This window comes from Phalacrocorax carbo, chromosome 19 (genome assembly GCF_963921805.1).
Source record: "Phalacrocorax carbo chromosome 19, bPhaCar2.1, whole genome shotgun sequence".
Classification (NCBI taxonomy): domain Eukaryota; kingdom Metazoa; phylum Chordata; class Aves; order Suliformes; family Phalacrocoracidae; genus Phalacrocorax; species Phalacrocorax carbo.
In genome coordinates, this window is record NC_087531.1 from 889926 (window position 1) to 910876 (window position 20951).

Here is a 20951-nt window from a genome sequence, read left to right on the forward strand (position 1 = left end):
CCACGGGAGCTGCAGCTGGAAGGAATTCCTCAGGACACAGTTAGTATAGAACTGCCCAAAGAAATGGGAACTTAATGCTACGGAACTCTTAAAAGCCTTTTTTATGTCTCAAGTGCCAAGCTAGCTTCAAGTTCCTCTTTAATGTTTCTTCTTGCCATATTTTTGGACAGTTTAGGCCAAACAATATTTCTGCCTTGGGGATGAGAAGGGAAGGTCTCGAATCAGAGCCCAGTCACCGCCACCGGCAGTGAGTCACTTGGAGAAACAGGAAAACCAAGGGAAAGAAGCTAGGATCTACCCTTCTGATACAGCCCTGGTCCCCTCCCAGGGCTGCCACTGATATCGATAAAGATTAACTCAGCTGGCTTTACCTTAACAATACTATGGCACGTATCCCTCTCAGAACAAAAGCCCCAAAGGGAAGGACAGTCTGCTTTGCTAACGTCCCGTGAAGAACTGCTCGGTGTTGCCAAATTTAGGCGAAACTAGGGGAAAGGCAATTCTGGCAGAGGGAGATCACGCCCACCGACTCAAAGACCACTCACTCGAGAAACCCGCCGGCCCAGGAGGTTAAGGAAGTAAAGGTCTCAAAAATCAGAGTGGGCATACGCAGGCATTTTCATGGGAGGCGAAGAATTTTAAGCAAGTATTTAAACAGAATCACAATTAATATATACTAGATGATTAAATATATATTAGATGATTTATACACAAGACGGTTAGCATCTTGTGTATAAATAACTGTTAGTTTCCACCAACGGTGTGCTGGTTTGTAGATGGCACCTGCATCTGCGCATTTATGTCCTAAAGGAAAATACCTCAACTCTGTGAGTAAATTGGGCGACACACACCGAGCAACAGACCCAAGTTTTGGGGCCAACACTAGGAGACTCCCATCATATTTAGAATAGGGAGTAGCAGCCAAAAGGTAGCATCCAAGTACAAAAGTTCAACACAAACAGAACTATTATATCTTTTCCCTGAGGATAAGTTAAAATATGAATGGAAATACAACTTTTTTCATGCTTTCCATTATTTGCAACTTAGCTCTTTTTCATTAGGCAAATCCAGTTTGCTGGCAAATCCAGCAGAGCAAAATGAAATACAGTTTAAGTATCTGAAACACCGCTGGAAAGGGAATTTCAAGCTAATTTTCAAAGACGACAGGCGTTAACGCAGAAACAGAAAATACTGTGGGTGACTCACTAGCTCTCTACTCTTCTTAAGCAAACGACTGGTCAATTTATATTTTAAAGCCAAAGAGTCCAAAGTTTGTTCCTGACCAGGAACTATCTTAGAAGAGAGAGTTATACCCATTCCACCCACTTATCTCAATGAAAACCTAGAAAGGAAGAATACGTCTCCCACTTTGCATATTAGAAAATAATAAAAAAACGTGAGCCTGACGCAGGCAACTTCAAAGTACTGTTAGAAAGAGCTGCAGCAAAGAGGGGTGGAAAGCCTAACCTTCGGCAGCTGAGGACCACAACCCAGCCCAGTTACAAACACGCAGGATAACGCCAATCTAAGAGATACAAATTAGCTGTGACGAAAACGGAATCACTTTAGGGCATCCTAACCAGAGCAGCTTAAGCCGCCTTGATCTCCTGACGGCTTTCGGCAAGGGAGAACGCGCTTGGGAGCGTCTGCTCTGCGCAGCCGGGAGCTGTAAGCGCGCAGGCACAGCGCTGCCAGGCTCCTGAGCGACGCCGAGAAGGGAACGGGGCAAGCCTTGCTACTCACCTGGGCTGCGCAACTCAGTACGGGGCTGCAGCGTGAAACAATCTAGTTGACAGATTAACTAGATTTTGCTGGAATTAGATAGTCTGTAAGCAAAGGGAAGAAGAACTGAGATCATTCCAAAGCTGCTTTGCCAGATCTGTGCAAGATACACGGTGGTACAGGCAAAAGAGCAAACTTGCCCTCCAAAGACAGCGGTGTTTCAAAAATGAAGAGCAAGAGCTCCACTCCTGAAGCCATGCTTCAAGCTCCTCATTTGAAGCTCAGACCATAGAGGAAGGAAAAAAAAAATCAAGACAGCTTTCTGGATGGAAAAATCCTCTTTATAAGAATACGTTGACTGTCCCACACAACTGGACTTCAAGTAAATCAGGCAGGTTTAAATTAGCATGTAACAAACTTAATTATTTTAAGTGCCAGGGGAAAAAAGGGGGGGAAAAAAAAAAAAAAAAAGAGTTGAAAAACCTCACTCAGAAACAGGTCAGGTTGCAAGAATCGTAGGAGCAGAGGCAGGAACAAGGAACAGAATAAGGAACTGAAGCTGATGAAGTCAGGGCAAAATCTGGCTTACTGGGGAAGAGCACTGTGGCTATATTTGGCATGTGGCATCATACAGGTCTGCCACGGCAAGAGCCCTGCCCTTAGCGAGGAAGGGCCGTACGGCGCGGCCCAGCGCATCCACGTACGGAGACGGGCTGCGCATACGGCGACTGCCACCCATCGCAGGGGAACGAGCTCGGGCCCCACAGCGAGCGCAGCTGGCTGGGAAAGGAGACTCACCTCCCCACCGTCCATCCACCCCTACCGAACGCCAATGGGGCTGTTCTCCTCCGCACCGTGGGAGGGACCGACACCGGTACAAAGCACCTTTGCACCACCCAAGGCCTGTGCTGCACCCAGACCGCACTGCCCATCGCTGGGCCACTCCTTGGTGCTGTCTGGATACTTGTGAGAGTCACAGTGGCCTTAATCCTCACACAGAAATGTAAGGCTAAATAATGAGGGAAAAAGCTTAATCCGGAGTCTTGTTTCTGGCATCTGCCCCACTGTGCCATTCCCTAAATTTCCAGGGATTAATAATAGGCAATTAAGAGGCACAGCAGCTTTAGCAACAACAGAAAGGTTCGTTAATCTATCCACTGACATAAATTGTCTTAAATCTTTCACAGATTCTTTTGTCTCAAGGCTGCACAATTAAAGTTAATTGCTGATGCTACCTGCTCCGCTGACCTCACTTTTCATTCATTCCGCTCACGGTGACTCCAGAACATCATCTCTCCTGCTTCCCTGCACTCCGTTTCTCCACCAGCAGAGCTGCCGGGTCCCCGCTTCACCGTTCCAAGTTTCATGTTACTTCCCGACAAGGAAGCGGCTGCAAAGCAGACAGACGGCCGCCCCCTTCGCTCGCAGGCTGCTCTCACTCTGATGGTCTGTCTCCAAATTCAAACTGCTTTGAGCAACAAAATATTGCTCCAACAGGGACCCAGACTCAAAGTAAAGCTTTGCTTGTAGGGCAGAGACAGATTCCAGCTGTCCCTGCTCTTCCACCTGGGAGAACAGGTATGACTGTTTCGGGACAGAGCAAAAATGCCTCCCCGTACACAAGCTTCCGCCAAGAAAAACGTGTTTTTGTGTAAATCCATACAGCATCACCCTCACACGACCATGCACTGACACTTCCAAACCATACACACGCAAACCCTGTAAGGCAGAGCTCCGGCTGCGGCAGCCCAGCGGCTCAGACAGCGAATGCACGAAACGCTTCTCAAGAGCAGGGGCTTGAGCACCCGCCGCCAGCAGGACAGAGCCCAAGCAGGGCACCGGGAGCCTCCGAGCTGCTCCCCTTCTCACGCCTGTCACCAGTACGGTCCTGGAAGGAAACGAACCACGGCGAGAGCACGACGGGTGCTGGCTGCCAGCTAACAGGGCAGCCACGGCACTCAGCGCAGCCAAGGTCCGGCAGCAGCGAAGCACACCTGGACAGAGCTGTAACACAAGCCCGACGCAAGCACTGATGAAGTCAACCTCAGAAGGACACCTGCAAGGTAGAAGTGTGTTATTACACTGCTTAATTAAAGGGAAAGAGAAGAACACAAAGAACTCGACTAAGGTCAAAAGCCAAGAAAACGCGGGTCCCTGCTTCTCCACCCTTTGCTCTACCCCCAGCTTCGATCACGAGAGACACATTGGAAGAAACACTCTCCCCTGGAGCCGAGCAGGTCTCAATGTTGTGTTTCACACACAGACATTCAGGGCAGAAAAAATACTCCAGGACATCAAAGCCTGCTTCGCCATTGATCGTAAGCACAGAAACACCATTTCAAACCAGCCAACCTTCAGGCACGCTCAACAGAGACCTTCTCTGTGAGAGAGGCATGTATTCGCCTCTTTCATAGCTACATGCTTACTGACCTTGATCGCGTCACCAAAAAAGACGGAAGAGTTTTAAGTTTTAAGCTGAAAAAAATGTTTTGGGAGAATATATAACTCCTAGTTAAGCCTAGGAGGCTTTCCTGAGAGATCCAGACTCTCACGATTACAAAATCAGAGCGCAGTATTCAGTGCCTACACAGTTAGCTCTTTATTACAGTGTCACTATTCAAGAAGCTCTAAACCTGTGTCAGCATTTTCATTATAAACACTCCATTTCAGGGATCTATAACTTAACCATTAAAAAGACCTATTCAGTCAGGAAACACAACCCTCAACCACACCATAAGCTCGCTACTTTAAACAAAAATTTTTAAAATTCCTGTCCGAGTATGCTTTAGCATTAAAAAAATCTGCGACGAAAGTAGCCGCAGCTTTTCAGTGAGTGCCCGGCCTGGCAGACGCCGCCTGTCGCATGTCTGGCACATGACGAAACATGACGCTTCGTCCTGCTTTTTTTGCTCCAAAGTCGGCAGGGATTAGTGGGGGGACCCACCGCGCGGAGAGCTCAGCAAGCGCAAAACAAAACGTCAGCACTCAACAGCAGCTAAAGGGAGGGACAAACGATTTTCCGGGAGAAGCCTCTTCCTGTTCGAGGATGAGGATGTAAGACCCTGAAAAAGGTAAAGTATGGGAGGAAATTGCATTTAGCAAAACATTAAGAATTTCTTAAGGGTTTTTTTAAAGGGTGCGAGTTCGTACACAAGAAAAATCCACAGGTGGGACCCAGCAGTATCTTTCGGAATGCTTTTAGAAGAATGAAACTTGAGATCTAACTGTTAAAGAAAAGAAACAAACTCGCAAAATGCACAGGCCGTGCCATCTCCTGCCAAGTTCTGTAGGTTCACCAATGCATTTTCCTTTATAAAGGAAAAAGATAATCTCTTTCAGCAGGCCTGAAAGCCCAGCAAAAGCATGAGCATGATTCCAGGGACAGGCCAAACGCTATCGAAGGAAGCGGGTGGGGAAACGTACCTTCCTTTTTCAGCTTCTGTCAGCCACCCTAGCTACTGCATGGAACAGCCCCAGATAAAAAATGCCACTCTTTAATTAGACAAAGACCCTCTGATACCCATCACAGCTCTGTTCACTTCAGCATCTAATACTGGGCAAGCTGGCAGACAGAATACAGCCGTTTCAGGCACTCCCGGATAACGCCAGCTTTGCACTACGCCAGCGCTAAGCACTGAGGTTTCAGGTGTTTTTAGGCTGCTACTTTGGCAATGACTGAAAAAGTACTGGACAATTCAGGCATTCCTCCTTCGAAGCATACTCACACTAGTGTTTGAATGAGACTTCATTCAGTCGAGCTGCTACAGGTCTAAGTTTTATGTCGGGAAAGCGAGGGTGCAAACGTCAAGCAAACAGGTCTCCACCAAAAGAAGAGCAAGCAGCAGAGATAAGAACAGAATTCAGGCTTCTAAAGTCTCCAGCTGGCATGCAACCTAAGGAACTCCGCAAAAATTTTTACTGCTTTATGGGATGCACAATGTTCCCTGAACTCAAAGCAAAAGTATTAGCACGCAATTTTCCACTTAAATACGTTCCCGTCACCAGCTGCACCTCGGTTTAGACGTACCCACACAGGTCAAGGAGAGCTCAACGCTTCAGATGACACGTAGATAATGCGCAGAAGACAACGGGACGGCACAGGTACAGCCGATATCTCTTTGCCCGCTAAGTTTACAACCATAATAGTGCACAAACCAGAAACACCCTCACACCCTCTTGGGTCCCAGCACTGAACCTGCAGAACCTGCCCTTCAAAAGACCATCTTATTTTAATTGTAAGTGGAGCATGCTGATTTGGAGTCGCGGTTCTTATGCTGATATTTATGGTTACTTTTGAGAACGGTGCTCTTTCTTAACGTTGCCCGAGTATTTAATTATGTCAAGAACCCAGTACGCCGGTGACCACTAACAGCTCTAGAGTTAAAAGTCTGTTAGTGTGAGCTCTATTTTTCAGAGGCTCTTAACTGGGGCACTAAGAGCCGCACCGCGACAGGCAGGAACTTGGCAGCCGATGCCTCGGCCCGCGATGGGTTTCTGCGTATGATTTTAGACCACTCGATTTCAAAGCAGCTCAACAAGGAGTGCGGAAAAACGAGCGTTCGCTGGCTTTTGCCGCCTCCGCTGCTACTCAGGGCACGGCTCCCTTCCCGGGATTAGCCCTTAGGCAGGGGTAGAAGGGTCCGGTCTTCGCTTTGAACCCGGGACTAGCGCCAGAGCGGCCCGAGGCGCGGCGGGTTTCGCCCCGCGGCACCTTTCGCTTTTCCACGATGCCGAAACGCGTCGGCAGCGGGTGCGGCCCGCGGGCCGGCTCCTCGCCCACCGAAGCGGGGGGACCCCGACGGTCGCGCCCGGCCAGCGGTGACCGTTCCACAGCACCGGCCCCGGTTCCGCGCCGGGACCACCCGGCACACGGACACGCGTGAAGGAGGAAACACGGGCCACCCGCCCCGGGCGGCACCGGGCGGGCCCGGCCGGGGCGGCGGCACGTCCGGGGGGGGCCCAGGACCACCCCCACCGGCCCGGCCGCACGGAGCGGGGCGCGGGACTCGCCGCCCGCTGAGGGGAGCGGGCCGGGGCGCGGCGGCCCGGGCGGCCCGAGCCCGCAGGGCCGCGGCGGGGGCAGCCCCGCCACCCAGCCTCGGGGGGCTGCCGGCGGGGGGGAGAACCCCGGTCCCACGGCGGGGGGAGCGGGGCGTGGGCGACCCTTACCTGCGTCCCGGGGGGGGGGGGGAGGGTCAGGCTCCCGCCCGGCGGCCGCCGCCTCTCCGCACTTCCGGGTTCCGCGCGGCCGCCATCTTGGGGAGGACACGGACTTCCGGGCCGGAAGTGGGCGGGGGGCGGTGCCGGGGGAACCGGGACCGGGAGGGAGCGGGCGGGGGGAGCGGCGGGCCCCGGGGCGAGGCGGGAGGCCCCGGCCCGGCTGGGGCAGCAGGGCCCGCGGCGTTGGGAAGCGGCTCGGGTACTAGGAGGGCCCGGGGCAGCCCCGGGCCCGTGTCACCGGCCGCAGCGCGCCCGGTGCCACCCCCCGCGGCGGGCAGGGCCTCCCTCCCGCCCCGCCGTGTCCAACGCGGGGAGCTGCCCCCAGCCCCTGCGCTGCCCCCGGAGCGGCACCTCCCGGCCCGGAAACCGCCGTGCGGGCCCTTCCGGGGCCGGGGGCGACCGGCAGTCCCGGGTCGGGGAGCGCTCGCCTCCCGCCCGGAGCCGTCGGGTGCGGGAGGGGAACCCAAGCCTCCCAGCGGCCTGGGCCGGTCGCAGCCCCAGCAGCCGCCGGCGAGTCCTTTTCCTCACCGAAGAGGGTGAAATTCCTGACTCCGTACGCGCGGGCCGGGGGCTGTCGCTATCTGCCTCCAGAGGAAGCGGGAGAGCTGAAAAGGGAAACACTTAAATCCTGACCAGCTTCCAAGGAACGTCCGCTCGCTGCCATCCCACAAGAGTCTCGCTCTAAGAATTTCAAATCAGCTGAAGTGCTGAATCACAGAGCTAAAAAATAAACCGCTGTGGCAAATCACCTCATGCTCCTCGCTTCCTTCTCACTCCCACCCATTCTTGTAATTTTTTTATTTCCCACTGCTTATGTTGGATCTGCGCCCCCTTCAACTCCCAGGATAAAACAAAAATCCCGATGGGGTCATACAAAAAAGCCTGCCAGATAGGTCTATTTTTACTGTTGGCATCCCTGATGTGGCGGCGGCAGCGTGGGTATCTCAGGTTTGATTTCTCCCCAAGAAGGAAAGCACCGGCAGACCAGAAGCACCGCTATCTGCTTGGCCTTTGGAAACATCGGGCTCTTGCCAAAGGCACCGGTGGGAGGAAGGGGGGGACCTTGACCAGGGAAGTCTGTGACGCCAGGGACGGGGCGAACTTGCTGCCCTGGCTCTGCCGCCGGCAGCAGCCGCGTGCGCCCCTCGGCACGGGGGCTCAGCACTCTGCTTTAATCTCCAGCCTCTTGGTTCTGGTGCAGGGACGATCCCAGTGCTAATGGGAAACCCCAGGCTCCACACCCGCAGCGAAGCCCCAGACCAACAGCCACAGCAAGGCACAGGCTGGCACGGCACGGGCTGCCCAGTTTTAGGGATGTGTAGGAGTCCTCATCTGACGAGGTCGGGGGGCCAAACGCCCTTCTGGGAGCTGGGTGGTCCCAAGCCCTGCTCCCACCAGGGGAGTCCCCTCCGAAGGGGTTCAAGGAGTCGGGGACCCTGGCCCTGCTGGGGTTCACATGGGAACCTCAGCAGCACAAGCTTGCCCAGCAGCTGGCTGCCAGCTGAGAGCCGCATCGTGCCCGTCCATGGCGCTGTCTGCAAAGGAGATGATGAGAACAAAAGGTTTGGGGGTTCTCACAGCAGCCCTGGAGGAAGGCTCGTGGGAGTTTCAGGCATGCGCTTGGTTGGGCACAGACACGCTCAACTGGTCCCGTTCCCTCCTCCAGGAGCTGAACACCTCATCTTGGGGAGCTTTAGAGGCAACAGCAGCAAAACCTCAGCCTCCCGGGCTCCCTCGCCTCACCACAATCTGCTGCCGTTAGCAGACAACTTGGCTGAACTCAAACCCCAGCCCCCCAAACCAACCGCGGAGCCTCACGAGGGCAGAGGGGAACAGAGCCCCCTCTGTCCTAATGGCCGCAACACATGTGGTGCAGCCACAGGACCCTGAACTGGGACCCCCATACCGCCGGCTCTGCCGTGGGGAAGGGCAGCGCTGCCTCCGGGACCCCCATGCTGCCAGCTCTGCCGTGGGGAAGGGCAGCACTGCCTCCGGGACCCCCATCCCGCCGGCTCTGCCGTGGGGAAGGGCAGCACTGCCTCCAGGACCCCCATCCCGCCGGCTCTGCCGTGGGGAAGGGCAGCGCTGCCTCCGGGACCCCCATCCTGCCGGCTCTGCCATGGGGAAGGGCAGCGCTGCCTCCGGGACCCCCATCCACCGGCTCTGCCGTGGGGAAGGGCAGCACTGCCTCCAGTGATATCCCCCCCATAACCCCACCAGCCCCAAGGGAAGCTTCCCTTTCTCCCGCTCCCATTTGGGCTTTTAACCCCATCAATGAGCGCTGCTCTCAGAAGACTTCATTCATTCGCATGCATTAATTAATCAAGCAATTGTGTCATGCTTTCTGAAATACCCTTTCTCTAGAGCTTAGCACCAAAGGCTCTGGCTCTATTAAATCACATCCCTGTAATAAATCCCCCTGCTCTGACTCTTGTCCCACACGGGGCCGTGGGCACGCTGGAGGTGTGAGCAGCATCCCCACAGGCCAGGCAGGACCATCCTCATCCCCATCCACGGTACCAGCTCTCTTATCTGAGAGCAGTTGCTGGAGCCTAGCTAGCCATGCAATTCAAGGGTCTAAAATCCCCTAGAGCTATTTATTTGGCGTGATACAAATATGAATAAGTAGATACACTGGAAGATCACATACTGATCCATTCAGCAATGAACCAGTCTCCTCCCGTAACCACCAACGCCTCTGCAGCTGGTGCCACAACCACTTATTTCACTTACCACGATCGCCTCCTCCCCCCCATCCCAGCCCAGTTCCTGTTTTAGACCTGAACTCGCTGGCCTCGCTGCCTGCGCTGCCCCAGCCCACGGTCCCCAGGGGCCACCGCCAAGGAAGCCCCGCAGAGCCAGCGGCCCCGAGGTGCAGGCTCTGCCCCCGCACGCTCCCCCCATGGAGGGCACAGCCTGCAAGGTGCTGCTACGCTTCAGATGCCGGGGGTCCCTGCCCCATGGAGCCACCTGTGCCCCCCTTGCTCTGGCTGCAGGCAGGTGCTGCTGCACCATCAGGTGGTCTCTGGGAGCTGCTCCAAAGGCGGCTGGTGCCCCTCCTCCCCCTACACATGCCCCAGCCCACTGATTGCAAGAGCCCAGCTCCCTGGGCAGGGCTGCAGATAAAGCCTCTGCCCTAATTGGTGCCTCTTAATAAGGGAGGGGAGGGCTTGCAGGTGCTCCTGCAGGAGCACCCCTGCACTGTGCTGGTAGCAGGACCCTGGTGGTGTGGGGTGCAGGGGTGGGGAGGCACTGGGGTGGGTGCTGAGGGGGAAGACCTCCCCCTCAGCTTGATGCTGCTGCTCCAGCAGCCCAAGGATGAACATGGCAGCTTGGAGGGGACCCCAGCGCGACTTTTCTTGTGAACCTGTTGCTGCTGTGACATGAGACAGGTGTTTCCCAAACACTCCAAGCCAGGAGGCTGCAGCACAGCCCCTGCTGCAGGCAGCAACGGGCCGTGGTTTGGCTGCTTTCAGCTGCAGCCCCCAGAGCTGGGGAGCAGGCAGGGATGCTCCTGACATGCGGTAGGCTCTGTCTTCCCTGGCCCCCCACCCCATGTGCGGTGTCACCCCTGTGGTGGCCCTGCCTGCCCCCCACCTCCCTGCTGGGCAAGAGCTGGGATGGACCCCCAGGAGGGGCTGAAGCAGAAGTGATGCTGCTTTGGGGTGGTGGGACCGGGGGCACTGGGGCTGCCCTGTGCCTGCACTGGTGGGAAGTGAGGAGGAGAAACGTGATGTGCCGGGGACGCAGCTGAGATGCGTGCTGATGCCTTGGCCCTTGAACGGAAGGGATGTCCTGGGAAATGGCTTGGCTTCCCAAGAAAAAGCCCTTCTCAGGCAGCTGGGCCCTTGGAGGGCACCTGGTCCCAGGAAAATGGGGACAGAGATGGGAGTTCTAGAGCCCTGGTCCTGCAGGCTTTGCTCTTGTGCGTGCCGCAGAGCGGCTCCCACAGCTGTGGCTGCGTCAGGGTGAGCCTGGCCACTGCCGCATGTGGCTGGTTCCTGTTTTTTCCCACAGCCTGGAAATCCCCTGACTTTCCGCCGGGGTGAGGAGCGAGGAGCCCTGCACCCAGCTGGCTCCGCGCCTCCCCGCAGCTTCGGGAAGAGGCGGCTTTGGGGACAGATGGGCAGCCCCCAGAGAACTGGGCTGCCCCAGCGCCGGGGGCCCGTCTGTGCGGGTGGCAGGGCTGGACCATGCAGGGAGGGAGGGATGGGACCTGCCGGGGTGGGGGAGTCCTGCAAAACCATCTCATGTTTGGGCAGACCCTTCCCTGCCCCCCTGGCTGGGAAGCCGCGCCACGGCCGAGGGCTCTGGGCTTTGCCTGTCTGGCAGAGGGGACGAGGTGGCAGTGGCCCACATGCAATGAGCTTTGTAGGCCTCAGCCTGATTCCCCTTGGCTCCTGGATGGGCTGACCCCCCTGCTGGAGGTGAAGATGCTGGTTCAGGTGCTTGGGAAAGCTGATGTAGCCACAGGCTGCTGATGGGAGACAGCGCTGGGGCATCCGAGGGTGCCTGGTGACACCCCATGTGTGCTGGGGAGCCCTGCAGTCAGACCCTGGCTTGCCCCACTCCAGCTGCCCATTCCTGGAGGGGTCGAGCCGGATTTCACCTCGGGGGGAGCCCCGTTTTCCTGCCAGCCCGGCGGGGCGGGCAGCAGGACCGGCAGGGAGCGGAGTGCAGCTGATGCAACGCAGCTACGGAGCTGCAGCTGAAGCGATGGGAGCTGAGGCCTCCCACCTGGGTTTCTCTGCTGTGGATGGTTTCCAATTGATCCTGCCCTCCTGCTGCTGGGAACCCGTCCCTCTCGGGAAGGGGAAACACAGCACTTACCAGAATTTGGGTGATCGCTTTCCAGCACTCTGGACTTGGTGCCAAGATCGAAGTAAATCACATGTGGCCGGGTGCTATCATGAGAAAAGCCTGTGAGGGAGCAGGAGGGGAATGCGGCGCTGGCAGGAGCCTGGGGCGCTCAGCGGGGCAGTCTGCTCCTGTGGCACCCCCTCTTCTGCACTCTGGAGATGCTCAGCAGCCCTTGGGGCCTCCCCTACCTCGTCCTGCGGTTGTGGGGCTGGACACCCCAGAGAAACTGGCAACGGAGCTGGGGTGAGACCCGGAGCATTGGCATGCTCTGACACCTATCCCTGGGGACCCACTGAGCCTTTGGGGATCCCAGGGTGGTGGGTTGTGCTGTGACACTGCTCAGGCCCCCAAAAATGGACTCAGAGCTCTCCTGCCTGGGCTTTGTGATCCCGTGCAGTGCCAGTAGCTCTTGTGAAAAGGCAGAACTCATGGATTTGGCCTGTCCTGCCTCAAAATAACGGCTCAGTTTCTGGAGCTGGTGCCCCCTGTGCGATTCCCAGCCAAGCCTGGCTCAATCCCTTTGCTAAAGGGTTTTTTAACCTGTAGTGCAGCAGGGCCTGGGAGAAAACTGCGGCTGCAAACAGTGTGTTCCTCTGCACGCGTGCAGCTGGTAACTTCATGGACCAAGTGTGCCGGCACCTGTGACCAGCTGCTCCCCGGCAGGAGCTGGCACGGGCTGCGCCGGCAGCCCCCACGCTGGAGCCGGCCATCGTAACGCAAACCCTCGCCCCGGCGGTTTGGGAGTGTACGTGTGCGCTGGGGCAGGGGGGAGGCTGCAGCGTGCTCTGACGCACCCGGTGAAACCCTTCCTCTTGGGAGACCCTTCTAATGCCCCTACGGGGGGGAAAGCAGCGTGTGAAGCCCAACCTGTATTAGACAGCAGAGAATCCCCGCAGGAGAGGCATCTCAGCCATCTCCGGGTCTGTTGGCCGTGCCAGTGCCTGTGCTGAGTACAGCCCGTCCCCTCGGGATGTGCCGGGGTGGTGGTGCCGGGCGCTGGGCCGCTGCCTTGGAGGACGCCCTCGCAACTGTTTGGCCTCATCCCACGTGTCACCCCCAGTGCCGGGGTCCCCTTGCTCAGGGCGAGGAGGAGGAATCCTCCTCCTGCTGCTGCTGCCCGAATCTGGAGAGGGTTTCTTTCATAGTCCTCTCATTTTTATTCCAGTCCTCTCCAAGCCCTTGTGCATGGCCACAAGGCCTAGCAGGCTATTTTCATTTTTTGATAAAGGTGGAGATTCCCAGGTAACCAAATCCCTTCCAGGACATGAGCTTAAAACATGATTTAGTGCAAAATTCAAAATAAAATTCACAACTTATTCAAAGGGAACTATTACACGTGTCACATCAGGGATGTTTTCTTCTCTTTTTGTAACACACTGACCAAAGCAAACGGCAACAGCTGGAAACGGTGCCAAACAAACAGAGCCTTTTAAAAAAAAGAACAACAAACAAGCCCATGCAGCAGGTCTCTTGCTGCTCGGGACTGATGCAGAGCTGCTACGGGGCGGTGCAACCCACGAGCCGCCCTGCTGGGAGGGTGCAACTCCCATCTCCCCCTTTCTCCCATATATAAACTTTCCTGTTCCAATACAAGGGGGGGAAAAGCAAGTTTTATAGAGATTTCAGCAGCGCCCAGCTCACGGGGGGCAGGGGTTGAGGAATCTGTGTCCCTGCCTTTAAATGCCCTTAAACACAGACTGTCAGAAGCACGGCACAACCGACGCCAACTGGGAGAGCTGCGGGAGAAGCGTTCCGAGGTGGGGGAGCGATTACGGAGCCGGCGACGTCGGTCTGGACCCGGCACGGCCTTCGGTGCTGGCACAGAAAATGAGAAACCTGTGGAAATGCGGGATTTACAGCACCAGGAAATTTGCAGTACTTATTAGGAACAATCTCCCTCAAGACACGCAGCACTGATATGGGCTGCGCTGGGGGTGGGAAGGTCTCTAAAGGCCAGATAAACGTGTGCTGGAGGTGATCCGCGGTGGAGGCTGTCGCAGCGGGAGCGGAGGGCTCCTGGCAGCGGGTTTTGGCCCTGCGTTTCCAGGCATGGCTGTGCTGAGAGGAGCGTCCCTGCCTGCCCACTGCCCGTCCTGCCTGCCGGGGAGATAAGCTGTCGGGCAGGATTATCTCCGATGGCGCCGTGTGTCTCCCAGGGCCCGGGGTGGTCCCTGGGTGCTGCTGCTGAAACGCAGCGGAAGGCAAATAAATCATTGTGAGATGAGAAAAGGATGAGGGAGGCAGGAGGGTACGTGAGCGAATGAAAAACACAAATTATGTTGGTAAATTCCCTGGTAAATCCGCCTCCCACAGCCAGGGCAGCGGCATCGGGAAGGGTCGGGATGTGCCTGGGATCAGCGGTGGTGCAGGGATCGCAGAGGCTGCCGTGCTGCTAAAGATGGGCAGTTCAGGATCGCCTGCAGGTTTTCGGATCGGCAGGAGCACGAAGGCCGTGTTTGACTGGATGGAAACCCTTCCCCATCCGCGTTTTTGATCAGAAGCAGAAGACCGCAGCGCCCACACTGACATTGCACAGTGGAAAGAAACCAGATGCCGCCTGCCAGCCCAGCTCTGGCTTTGCTTCAGAGGTTGCTGCGGCGTCCCCTGCGCCTGTATCGCCTCTAAGGGCTACAGATAAAAACCACATTCTGCTTTATTTACTGTCCATTATTTATTATTATCCTGGAGTATGAAAACGTGTTGGGACTGAATGCCCTCACCAAAACACCCGAGTGTATGGGACCCACTGGGAGCCTTTGGCGGGGGGAGCTGCCAGTGAAGCGTGACCTGATGGGAGGAGGACAGGAAAAAGGGGGCTGAGCAGGCACCGATGGCGGGATGGGCCAGCAGCTGTTGAGGAGGGACAGGTATCCCCACCTCCCAAGAGCTCTCACAGCAGAATTCCCCACATGCATTCCAGAGGTTTAACACAGGTTGAATTTAGCATGAAGCGTGCAGATCAGCAGAAGAGGTTCCCAAGAAAGATGGCGTTTGACTCAAGCTGTGCTTAAAACGGGCAGTGCCAAGTTACTGACTGTTCCTAGAGGGTGGGCAGCGAAGGAGTGGCTTCCCGGCCGCCAGCCCCCAGCCAGACCTGAGCCTGCGCCTCACCTGCAGACGCCCGCCAGCCCCACCAGGAGGGCTGTATGTGGCAGGGATGACGACCGGCAGCAGGAACTGCTCAGCCCTGCCTGGACCCGCACGACTGCCCCAGGCACGGCCAGCCGGGATGCGCTGGGCGCTGGGCTGAGCTCTGCGGGCCTGAGGAGCTGCGCACAGGAGGCTGGGGAGGCCCCAGGCTCACCCCAACCTTGGAGCCGCTGCAGAGCAGCCCAAGGGCACGCAGCTCGCAAGGATGGCGGCAGCAGCGCAGGCTCCTGGCAGGGCCCGACTTCGCTCCTGGTAGGGCAGGGCTCCACTCCTGGTAGGCCCAGCTCCCTGCAGGGCCCAGCTCCATTCCCATTAGGCCCAGCTCCCGGCAGGACACAGCTCAGCTCTCAGTAGGCCTGGCTCCCGGCAGGGCAGGGTTCTGCTCCCATTAGGCCCAGCTCCGCTCCCGGCAGGCCTGACTCCCGGCAGGGCAGGGCTCTACTCTTAGTAGGCCCAGCTCCGGTTAGACCCTGTGCCCGTTAGGCCCGGCTCTCCGTTAGGCCCCGGTGGCAGACACGACGAGGACAGGCCCCGCGCCTCGTCTCCATGGCACCCGCTTCCCCTTCGCCCTCCGCCCCCTGCCCTTTGCCCTTTGCCCTCCACCGCCCCGCCGCCGTTAGCCCCACCCGTACCGGTGACGGACAGCTTTCGTGGCCTATCACAGCACCCCGCCACTCTCCAGAGTGAGTGGGCGGGCTGGAAAAGCGACGAGCCAACCGGAAGCGAAAGCTGCACGGCCGGCTCCGCCCCCTCGTGGCGGCGCCGCAGCCAACCAGCGAGCGAGCGCGGGGGGGCGTGGCCGGCGCCGCGGCCAATGGGAGCGCACGTTGGTCGCCAGGGAGGTGCGAGGCCCGGAGGGGGCAGCGGCGGGAGCGCGGCGGGGCCGGGCGGGGGCGGGAGGTAAACAAAATGGCGGCGGCGTGCGGGCGGCGGCGGGGCTGGCGGCGGGCGTGAAGGGGCGGCGGCGGCGGTTTGCGGGGCGGCTGGAACGGGGCCCTGGGCAGCGCCTGGCGGGGCTCCCCCGGAGGCGGAAGGGGAGAGAGCGGTGCCGGTTCCCGGCCCAGTTCCCGAGCCCGGCGGTGGGGAGGGGGGGACGAGGCTGCCCGCCCCCTCCCTGCCCCGACTCGGCGGCGGGGCGCGGAGGCCCGGGGTTGCGGGAGCGACCGGGGGGGCTGCGGGGCTGGTTCCCCGGCCCGCGGGAAGGGCCTGGCCCGGGCGGGCTCCCCCCCGCCCCGCCGGGGGAGCGCGGCTGCGACCGGGGAGGAACCGGGGCCGCTCCGCCCCGGGGGTCCCTGCCCTCCCCGCTCCTGCCACACTTTGGTTGCACTTGAAGTGTTTTATCCCCCTTTTAGCCCCTTCCCCGGGGGCGGCCGCAGAGTCGCTTGTTTTCCGTCCCCCCACCTGACACCTGTGGAAGGAGCGGGGAGAGCCCGGGCGAGGTCAGCATCTCCTTGACCTTCCCTCCTTGGAAAGGGAATGGGGTGTTTTGGGTGCCGGGCAGAGAGAATTACTTCCTCCTGGTTGTTCCCGTTTTAAGGTGGGTTGGTAAAGCTGTAGCAGGTTTTGCGTTGTCTGGCACCGGCTGACACCTGGACCAGTGCTGGTGACACATCATGTGCCAGGCGGAATCCAAGTGGCTGAAGGATGCCCCTGGGAGATCTTGATAGGCACCGAAGGCCTCAAACTTTTGTAGGCGTGAAAAGCGAAGACATTAGAATTGTTTCTGAAAACTCCTTCAAAGAAACTTGGTTCCAGCTTCCAAACGGCTGAAAACCTCCCCCTATCCGTGCTCGTACGTGGACGGTGAGGACAGCAGGGCAGAAACGCTTCCCCTGCCATCCAGTCTGGAGTTGGTGACTATGACCTGCTAGGAATGGAAAGTCACGAAAGAGACTCGGCAGTTGTCTGTTTTTATGTGGTGCCCTAAAGTCCCAGAGGATGACCTAGCACTTAAGAATCAAACTGGGCCAAGTTAAAGGCCGAGTTGACTTGAAAGAACCCTAGCAGTGGGACCAGGTCAGAAGCAAAGCAAGTCCCAAACCGAGTGTATCTGGTCAAAGATATATATTCTTTTTAAAAGACATTGTGTTACTGGAGCCAGGCCTGGATCTTTTAGCATCCTCTTGAGCTGGAAGCAGCTCATAGGTTTGTTTTGGTTTTGGTTTTTTATTCATGTTTGTACAATCTTCTGAATTCTTTTTTTTTTCAAGAAGGAGTAAAAGGGAGTGTTGGAAACTAACAAACAGGATTAAAACCCTGAGCGCTTAAGGAAAACAGGTTAAGGAACTTAATCCAGGATGGATATGCAGGAGCCACAGCAGCTGGGTATGTTTGCGGAGAGCGAGCTGATGTCTGTGGGGATGGACACTTTTATCCATCGCATTGACTCTACGGAGGTCATCTACCAGCCGCGGCGGAAAAGGGCCAAGCTCATTGGCAAATACCTGATGGGAGACTTACTTGGAGAAGGGTCTTACGGCAAAGTCAAGGAGATGTTGGACTCCGAAACCCTCTGTAGGAGAGCTGTGAAAATACTGAAGAAGAAGAAACTACGCAGAATTCCCAACGGGGAGGCAAATGTGAAAAAGTGAGTAAATACTTTTGGTAGCTGGGAACTGAGGGGTTAAATTTTGTCATTATTTTCCAGCTTGAGTTCTGTACCAGTTTAACTAACGACTTGCCTTTCTGCTGTGGCAGCGCTTCCTAAGCCGCAGGTAGTCGGCAATCTCTTTGCCACTGAACTGCGGCCAGCGCTCTTGTTGAGGGTGCTGCTTCTAAATGCTGCCCGATGGTTGGGGACGGGGAAGGGAGCTGCTTCTCGAGGGCATGGGAGGCAGGTCGGTCCGAACAGCCAGCCCGTAACACACGCCACTTTTTAATAGTATTGGTCAAAGAGTAAATAGTGGTTCCTAAAGAAATTCCTCTTTAAGATCTCTCGTTGAAGAGGTAAGCTGTGGTGCTGTTGGCCAGGAGAGGTGAGAGGTGGCATAGCTGAGAGCGCAGAGATGGAGAACGCGACGACGCGAAGGGTGTTATCTGTGTATCTGACTTGGGGCATGCGGTTCTCGAGCTCTTTGGGATGGCAGTTATTGCTCCTGCCCGTGTAGTAGGTGATCTGGTGTAGGGTGCACCCAGTGGGCATAGGAAGTCTTGGGGTTTATTCTTGGTTTTGCTGCTGACTATTGAGTTTGGGAAGTAATTCAAGGCGCTCTTCAGTTGATTTCTGCAGCTGTAAAATGGGGACAAGGGTTGTCAACTTCTTTTTTTTTTTTTCCAGTGACTCAAGATGAGTGCTTGGAAGCTTTTAAAGTGCCACTTACATCCTGATTAGTCAGGGCACAAGTAACTAATTAAAATTACCTGTGGGAGAAGCCTGGTGTTGTGCTTCATCCGTAGGGCTGGGTGTCTGAAACTTTCCCTTTTCTTGGGGCCGCTCTGCTCGCGGGGACCTCGCAGCCAGCTGTGTTTTTCCCCAGCAAACTGTTTGTCACAGCCCTGCGATATAGTTGTTTATCTGCCGTGAAGGGGAGCCTTCTGCATCCAAAACAAACTATTTGCAAGAGTTTATCTCGTAGTGGGAGGGAAAACTTGCGAGGTGTTTAGAAGACTCTTGTTTTGCGTCTTTAGCTGTGGCGTGCTGAGTGTAGAGCCCTGACCTAGCAGGGTCTTGTTTCTGTTTCTCAGTTTGGTTTGAGTTTCCGAGCTCAGCTGCGAGGTATTTCACATCCTGTACCAGCACTTCTGTCAGGGAGCTGTTTAAGTTTGCCTGCTAACCTTCAGTGACTGACTTAGCTACGGAATAGTCACAAATCCTAATGCCGGGGCCTCCCTTTCTCTCCTTTGCTGGCTCAAGTTCAGAATCAGAGTAAACTGTTGGTTAATATGTAATAAAATGTTTCTTGTTTTTCTGGTAAAGGCATGAGTGCCCCTTTCCACCCTTCCCCCTCCTTGAGTTACATCAAGAGCGTCTACTGAAGAACCCGGAGATTGTTCCCTCCTTAGTGAAAATTTAATTTTAAAATTTTCCCTCTTCTTAGTGAAAAAGGCTTTGCCAAAATAACAGGAGAGTTTCCTGATATCGGAGCCATGGTAATGGTCCTGTGTCCCGAAGTGAACTCTGTAGAGGTTTTATTCATGCACAGAGCCTGTCTGTGAATGTCTTGTTTGGTTTCATTAAGGTTAGTTATTAAAGCAGACGGGCCAAGCACCCCTCTGTTTTGCTCTGGGTGTTTTTCTGGCTCAGCTGCACCTGCTTCAAAACACTGAGGCAGATTTTAGATGTTGTAACAGGGGTTTACTTTAGTTCAAGTTCCTATTTTTGTCACCTTGTCCTTTTCTCTTTGTCCACCTAGTTGTTTGCTTTATCTCCTCCTTCAGTGGTGGATTTTTTTAAGGTAAAATGTCACATTTTTGTGGTACCTGTGGAAATCTGACCTTATGGAAACCCTTCGGCGCTCCTGCAACAGGCAGCAAAAGCTGTCTCTGATCTGAACAAACCCGTGGTGGTGAGATACGTTGTCGAACCTGTATGGTTCGACTGGTCGGTGTGGGTGGGGGGAGCAAGCCGTTGCTGTATTTCCAGGTAGCACAGGAAAAAGTACTCCAACATAGACTTTTTTAATGTCACGTATTGCTTGGCCAGACTCCACTAGAATTTCACTTTCTACAACTGCGTTTGAGCAGCTTTGCCAAGTGGTTTATACCCAGCAAACTGCTCGCATGTAAGAGACGAGCAGAAAAATCAGATTGTGGACTGAGTTGCACCAATAGGTTCTACTTTCTTTCTTGAAAGCTACTAATAAGTGCAGTAACAAGTAAATGTGTAATTCCTGTGTCACAGTGGGGCCTGCTTCCAGTCCCACTCGCGTCCTTATCTAGACGAGGACGTCTGCAGCTCAGGATGTGTGAGAGATGAGTGTGATTAGTTGTTTAATCTTTGTAAACATCCTGACTTCAGTTGGTGCCCTTTGAGATTAAAAATCTCTTCATCTGCCACCAGAACTAGACCACTGCTTGGCACTCCCTCTCCCTGCCCGTGCCCCCACTGGTATGTGCAAGCAGGAGGCTCTTCCAAAGCATTGGCATTCATGGTAAATTAAATGGTCGGGAGTGAGAGTCTTCCGAATCCCTGACTACTTCTCTCCACTGTAGAATCACTGCATAACATCTTCACTATTTGTCTGCTCTCTGGGAGTTGTTTTCTTCATATAGTGCTGCAAATGTGTTAAAAAGCGCACTGGCAGAGGGTCTGAGCAGTCGGGACGTGTGTTCAGGCTTGGTTTGAAAGTGCTTATCTCTTGGAAGTGACCATTTACTATTTTAGTCTCAAAATACCTTGTTTGTACAGTTTTCTCTTAACTGCAAAGTCAGGGCCTGTTCCTACTCAAGTGATCTCCAGCATTTCTTACCATATGGGAAAAAGCTACGTGTGTGACTTGGTTGGTCTGACAGAGACGTAACTGAATGATCATAATGGGCTTGTGCCTCTGCCATTATCACAGGACCCTCTGTATTGCTGCTGCTGTTGTGAAGGTGAAACTTGCATCGATAGCGTGTCATCAAAGAAATTCCCTAGAAAACAGTTCCTAGGCTGTTGGCCCTTGGGTAATAACACAGGCAAGTAACAGACAGGGAGTCATGACAGCAGGGGAGAGCACGACGATGAGGAGCCGCGGAGCATCGTACAGGTCTGTGCCGCGGCTGGGGGCCCTGGGACACGTGGGGCTGGAGGTGCAGCTCGGGCCGTTAGTGCCATGTTTGCGTTACTCCTTGCTGACGTTTGAGACGGCAGCCTCGTCCTGCCTGCGCGGGCTGGTGGCCCCAGCCCTGTCTCTCGGCGCAGTAAGGAGTTCTGGGGACTGAGAAATTAGGACTGAAAGATGTTTGAGGCTTATTATATAAAATGGAGTGAGAGTCCTCTACCCCAAAATACTCCAGCCCTTAAGGGACCTGTGAATCCTGGTGAGGGTTTAAACTCTTAAGACATACATTTCCCTAAA

The 20951-nt window shown here is 55.7% G+C and overlaps 2 protein-coding genes and 1 long non-coding RNA gene across 4 annotated transcripts in view; 1 reads left to right on the top strand and 2 right to left on the bottom strand.

Annotated features, from left to right (window-relative positions):
* The window catches only part of SBNO2 (strawberry notch homolog 2), a 67770-nt gene extending 60279 nt beyond the window's left edge, over positions 1–7491 (bottom strand). Inside the window, exon 1 of one of the 2 annotated variants that reach the window (XM_064469664.1) lies at positions 7471–7491. The gene's annotated coding sequence lies outside the window, so the exon portion shown is untranslated. Of the gene's footprint in view, positions 1–6891; positions 7005–7470 lie in introns of those variants that run through there. The other variant, XM_064469663.1, reaches the window with a different exon arrangement.
* Positions 7492–15930: 8439 nt separating this feature from the next.
* Positions 15931–20951, top strand: part of STK11 (serine/threonine kinase 11) — a 45662-nt gene continuing 40641 nt past the window's right edge. Inside the window, exon 1 of the mRNA XM_064469703.1 lies at positions 15931–17539. Within this exon, the coding sequence (XP_064325773.1) occupies positions 17250–17539 (290 nt within the window). The 5' untranslated portion in view covers positions 15931–17249. The remainder of the gene's footprint in view (positions 17540–20951) is intronic.
* On the bottom strand, positions 17146–18993 carry LOC135316419 (uncharacterized). Its single transcript, XR_010375759.1, has 2 exons — positions 18313–18993; positions 17146–18181 (listed from the first exon to the last, which is right to left on the bottom strand). It is a non-coding gene; the product is annotated as an uncharacterized LOC135316419 (long non-coding RNA).